The 6000-nt window shown below is 41.7% G+C and overlaps 1 protein-coding gene across 1 annotated transcript in view; it reads right to left on the reverse strand.

The window, feature by feature from the left end:
* The window catches only part of LOC124115441 (fibroblast growth factor receptor homolog 1-like), a 40953-nt gene extending 35224 nt beyond the window's left edge, over window positions 1–5729 (reverse strand). The window contains exons 1-3 of the mRNA XM_046476446.2: window positions 5618–5729; window positions 4022–4088; window positions 2121–2235 (exon numbers count right to left, since the gene is read on the reverse strand). Of these exons, the coding sequence (XP_046332402.2) occupies window positions 2121–2235; window positions 4022–4082 (176 nt within the window). The 5' untranslated portion in view covers window positions 4083–4088; window positions 5618–5729. The remainder of the gene's footprint in view (window positions 1–2120; window positions 2236–4021; window positions 4089–5617) is intronic.
* Window positions 5730–6000: the final 271 nt, after the last annotated feature.

Consider the following 6000-nt stretch of genomic DNA (forward strand, 5'->3'; position numbering starts at 1 on the left):
CAATGTTAAGTGTAGTTCTCATCTGGCTCAACTTTACCATAGAAAGCAATGTTAAGTGTAGTTCTCATCTGGCTTAACTTTACCCTAGAAAGCAATGTTAAGTGTAGTTCTCATTTGGCTCAACTTTACCCTAGAAAGCAATGTTAAGTGTAGTTCTCATCTGGCTTAACTTTACCCTAGAAAGCAATGTTAAGTGTAGTTCTCATCTGGCTTAACTTTACCCTAGAAAGCAATGTTAAATGTAGTTCTCATCTGGCTTAACTTTACCCTAGAAAGCAATGTTAAGTGTAGTTCTCATCTGGCTTAACTTTACCCTAGAAAGCAATGTTAAGTGTAGTTCTCATCTGGCTTAACTTTACCCTAGAAAGCAATGTTAAGTGTAGTTCTCAGCTGGCTCAACTTTACCCTAGAAAGCAATGTTAAGTGTAGTTCTCAGCTGGCTCAACTTTACCCTAGAAAGCAATGTTAAGCGTAGTTCTCATCTGGCCCAACTTTACCCTAGAAAGCAATGTTAAGTGTAGTTCTCATGTGGCTCAACTTTACCCTAGAAAGCAATGTTAAGTGAAGTGTTCATCTGGCTCAATTGTACCCTAGAAAGCAATGTTAAGTGTAGTTCTCATCTGACTCAACTTTACCCTAGAAAGCAATGTTAAGTGTAGTTCTCATCTGGCTCAACTTTACCATAGAAAGCAATGTTAAGTGTAGTTCTCATCTGGCTTAACTTTACCCTAGAAAGCAATGTTAAGTGTAGTTCTCATTTGGCTCAACTTTACCCTAGAAAGCAATGTTAAGTGTAGTTCTCATCTGACTCAACTTTACCCTAGAAAGCAATGTTAAGTGTAGTTCTCATCTGGCTTAACTTTACCCTAGAAAGCAATGTTAAATGTAGTTCTCATCTGGCTTAACTTTACCCTAGAAAGCAATGTTAAGTGTAGTTCTCATCTGGCTTAACTTTACCCTAGAAAGCAATGTTAAATGTAGTTCTCATCTGGTTTAACTTTACCCTAGAAAGCAATGTTAAGTGTAGTTCTCATCTGGCTTAACTTTACCCTAGAAAGCAATGTTAAGTGTAGTTCTCATCTGGCTCAACTTTACCCTAGAAAGCAATGTTAAGTGTAGTTCTCAGCTGGCTCAACTTTACCCTAGAATGCAATGTTAAGTGTAGTTCTCATCTGGCTTAACTTTACCCTAGAAAGCAATGTTAAGCGTAGTTCTCATCTGGCCCAACTTTACCCTAGAAAGCAATGTTAAGTGTAGTTCTCATCTGCCTCAACTTTACCCTAGAAAGCAATGTTAAGTGTAGTTCTCATCTGCCTCAACTTTACCCTAGAAAGCAGTGTTAAGTGTAGTTCTCATCTTGCTCAAATTTACCCTAGAAAGCAATGTCAAGTGTAGTTCTCATCTGCCTCAACTTTACCCTAGAAAGCAATGTTAAGTGTAGTTCTCATTTGGCTTAACCTTACCCTAGAAAGCAATGAAACGTGAGTGAGTTGGGATACTTTGAACAGTATTCCAGTTATATCACTGCGTGTAAGCTTATTGTGGGAGGAAAGCCCGACGTGATGAAGGTCATAGGCAGATGCATAGGCATGCTTGAAACAAGGTCAACACAAGGTCACGTTGCAAACGTCTTTGGCCAAAGTGTGATCAGCAGGGCATGGAATCGATACCAGACGTTTGGATCATCTCCCCCGCGACATGCAGATGGTCGACAGCGTTCCCCCACTCAGCGGGAAAACATGTTTCTCCTGCTCGCAGCAAGACGTCATCAGTTCGTGACTGCCACCACAGTCAGAAATGAGTGGCATTCACGTTTCCACTCAGACAGTGCGTAATCGACGTCGTGAAGCTTGCCTCCGGTCACTGCATTCGCATCCCACTGACCCGGGATCCACGTTTGGATTGGGCTGAAGATCACGCGGGGTTGTAACGAATTTCCTACCTAACCATTAAATATTGTGAAGTAAAATGTATTAATTTATCTTATTCTGATGAATGACTTTCTATATACGATTTTATATCAAGTGTTATATTTTATTGTTTGTGTACGTGTTTTAGTATGAAGTGTATTAAACATGGGACACTATAATAAACATAACTCTCTCCGGTGGGCTACTCACGTGGGTCTTGGGTTTCCGTTCGCTTCGCAGTTGACTTGGGCACCCTCACCAGAGTAAAACACCTGCGTTGGGCCAATAGTAGGGTCGGGATTAACGAAAGATGGCGGGGCCATACCTTGGGATAGAGAAGAGAGAGGTAATGTGAGAAACCAGAATATCAGTTTCAGAAGCTCACCTTTATTAGATGTTATAGAGTGAGTGAGTGAGTTGGTTTAACTCCACTTTGATCAGCATTCCAGTAATATCACGGCGTGTCAGCTTTATGTGGATGGAATCCCCGAAGTGATGCAGAGCATTTACCACTTTGGTGAAACGGGTATGATTTTGTTGGTTGGTTGGTTTGTTGTTTAACGCCGCACTCAGCTATATTCCAGCTATATGACGGCGGTCTGTAAATAATGGAGTCTGGACCAGACAGGCCAGTGATTGATATCATGAGCATCGATCCACGCAGTTTGGATTAATGACATGCATCATTCAAATCAGCGAGCCTGACCACCCGATCCCGTTAGTCGCCTCTTACGACAAGCATAATCGCCTTTTACGGCAAGAATGGGTTGCTGAAGACCTATTCTATCCCGGATCTTCACGGGTCAGCACTAGACACTTGAGCCGAATCGGAATTCGAACACGTGGTGATAGGTTTGTGGCGTGCTCAACACAGCACGGCAAATTGCGGCGCCTGGGCCAGTCGTGCCCCCACTGCACGTGACAGGGGAGGATGTGCTTGACTAAAACCATTCTTCCCAACACTGCAATTTTTTATTGATGTTATTCGTGTTTTCATAATATCACCATGTATTTTGTATGGGCTGTATACTCAATAAAATCCGAAAACACATCATGTTTATCCCCCGAGTGATGATTTTCTTCAATGGCCTCACCATTTCAGTGCTGTTTATCTTTACTACTGATGTAAAACAATGACTGCGAAGTGTAATTCAACAGTGATTCCTGATACATATTATTAATAAAATCAACATTTTTCAAGACGAAAAAAATGGTTGTAACGGGCGAGCTAATAGATCGGGTGGCCAGGCTCGTAGACTTGGTTGATTGCGTGTCAACGTTGCTTACAATATCGATCACTGGGTTGTCTGGTCCAGACCCGATTATTAAAGCCGTCTTGAGTTTGGACTATTACTGAGTGCGGCGTTAAGCACCAAATGAACAAACAACAAACGTATAAAAAAACAAATTGTTCCAGAAAATGCTTGCAAAAATATTATGCTTCAGACTGTTGAACAAAATGAATGTCATGAACAATATATTGTTGTAAGATGTTTGAAAAATAAATAAATTTAGGCTCTTAGTTTTCTCTAAAAAATAACTCGTTTTGCTCCTGTAGTTCGGTAACCATGGTGTTTAGGGCAAACATTCACCTGTGTCATTGTCTAATAGTATTGGGGGGCACAGGTGGCCCAGTCGTCTAAGGCGCCGCGATTCGCTTTGCAGAGTTGCATCCCTTGGGCACGCCAGAAACCTATGATTGTGGGTTCGAATCCCGGTTCGCCCCGATTATGTTTCTAGGTTTGTCAGCACAATACCCGTGCTCGTGGGTTTCACCGAAGTGGTAAACGTCTGAGACCTGCATCACTTCGGGCTTTCCTCCCACATTAAGCTGACACGCCGTGATATAACTGGAATACTGTTAGAAGCGGCGTTAAACCCAACTCACTCACTCTAATAGTATTGAGGGGCGGTCGGGTAGCCCAGAGTTTAAAGCGTTCGCTCGTCACGCGGAAGACCCAGGTTCGATTCCCGACATGGGTTCTATGTGTGAAGCCAATTTCTGGTGTCCCCTGACGTGATATTGCTGGAATATTGCTAAAAGCGGCGTAAAACATACTCACTCACTCACTCCAACAGTATTGAGATTGAAACATTGATTTTGGACTCACCTTGTCCCTCACTTCGTCCGCTCGACACAGCAACGACGCACAGCAACAGCAGCGGCTGCATCGTTGTCTGCTTGGCACAAATACAACAGAGTGACAGTAACATCACAAAAACCCGGTCACTGCATCGGATTCGAGGGGATTTTTGTAAAACTGTTGGAGTGCTGCAATAGTATATCAATCCACGGAATCTATAAGCTGGCTACAATGTTCGGAATCTATAAACCGGCTTCAATGCTTGTAATCTATAAACCGGCTTCAATGCTCGGAATCTATAAACCGGCTTCAATGCTCTTGATCTATAAACCGGCTTCAATGCTCTGAATCTATAAACCGGCTTCAATGCTCTGAATCTATAAACCGGTTTCAATACTCGGAATCTATACACCAGCTTCAATACTCGGAATGTATAAACCGGGTTCCATTATCAGAACCTTTGCTCAATGCTCAGAATCTATCATTTGTTTACTTGTTTTTAACGCCGCACTCAGCAATATTCCAGCTATATGACGGCGGTCTGTAAATTATCGAGTCTGGACCAGACAATCCAGTGATTGACATCATGATCATCGATCCACGCAATTGGGATACGATGACATGCATCAACCAAGTCAGCGAGCCTGACCACCCGATCCCGTTAGTCACCTCTAACGACAAGCATAGTCGCCTTTAACGGCAAGCATGGGTTGCTGAAGACCCATTCCACCCAAGATGTTCACGGATCTCGACAGAAGGTGCAAGACTTGGCTTATTATGTGTCACCTTACCCCTTGGGCATGAGTAGTAGTAGTGGTTTATTTCAGTAAATCAGGCCACAGGCCAATTTTACAATATATATATTCAAGCATTCAAACATGTTGCACCACAAGTGCATGTAGTAAAATCAATACTAATCAGTACAAGGGTATCTGAGACCATATACTTATGGTGGTAGAATTAATAGTTTATATAATGGACAACTGCTTGCTCCTCATTTTAAGAGCAAAGAATGTAAACTTGGCAAGATTATTAATTGTAAAAGCATTACTGGTGGTAAATAAAACTTTACATTTATGCTCTGATGGAGATGTATAATAATATCTTGGCAGAAAGTTTCTTCTTAGATCGTCATAAAACGGACAAACTAAACAAACACGGTATTCTGTTTCTACATTTGGAATGATACAAAATGGACAAAGTCTTTCACATTTTTGAATACCTAACTTTCTACCCTGTGATACCATAATATCACTGCTCGACGTGCGAAACTGTGAGAGAGTAATCCTAAATGCAGCAAAATTCACAGCACTTAAATAATTTTCATATTCATTTGATAGCTTTATGTTTTATACAAATACAATGAAGATAATTTGTCAAAAGATTCAAAGAGACACTGGTTATCATGAGTTATAGCTATGGCGAAGACAAGGAGAAAGAATTCAGATAATTTACAAGCCAAATGTAGAGACTCGAACCAAGACCAGTTTGATCCGAGGTCAAACACCTTGTCCACATGACCAAAGATGCTAACCCCGTCAAAGAAGACGCCATTTGTGGGATGACTCCAGCAAGTCGACAAGACAAGGATGCCATCCACTTCCTACTACAAAGGTTACTTACCACGACTGGACTTTATCACCTCTGTTTTCTCTACACTTCTGTCGTGTACGACGGGACGACCATCACACATAGCATGCAACGAAAATGTTCACAATAAGCAATAACATTCAATCGTCATCGATGTTGGAAAGGATTAAGATGGCTCACCACGCCAGAATGGCATTTGTCATTAACGGAACCCGAGGCCAAAAAAGAAGTACCATGTTTCTGGTCCTTGGTTTTGTGCGGTTTTCCCGTTTGCATAATACACCAACACGAACGCTGGTGGAAAAAACTGCCAAGTTTTTATCGGTATTAAAATACATTTTTTCGCAGCAATACATACATGATCAGTGGATTGATGCCCAAATGGTGTTTTAATACCTGCATCAACTTCACCCCAT

This window comes from Haliotis rufescens, unplaced genomic scaffold, assembly GCF_023055435.1.
Source record: "Haliotis rufescens isolate VD_foot unplaced genomic scaffold, xgHalRufe1.0.p SCAF_120, whole genome shotgun sequence".
Lineage (NCBI taxonomy): Eukaryota > Metazoa > Mollusca > Gastropoda > Lepetellida > Haliotidae > Haliotis > Haliotis rufescens.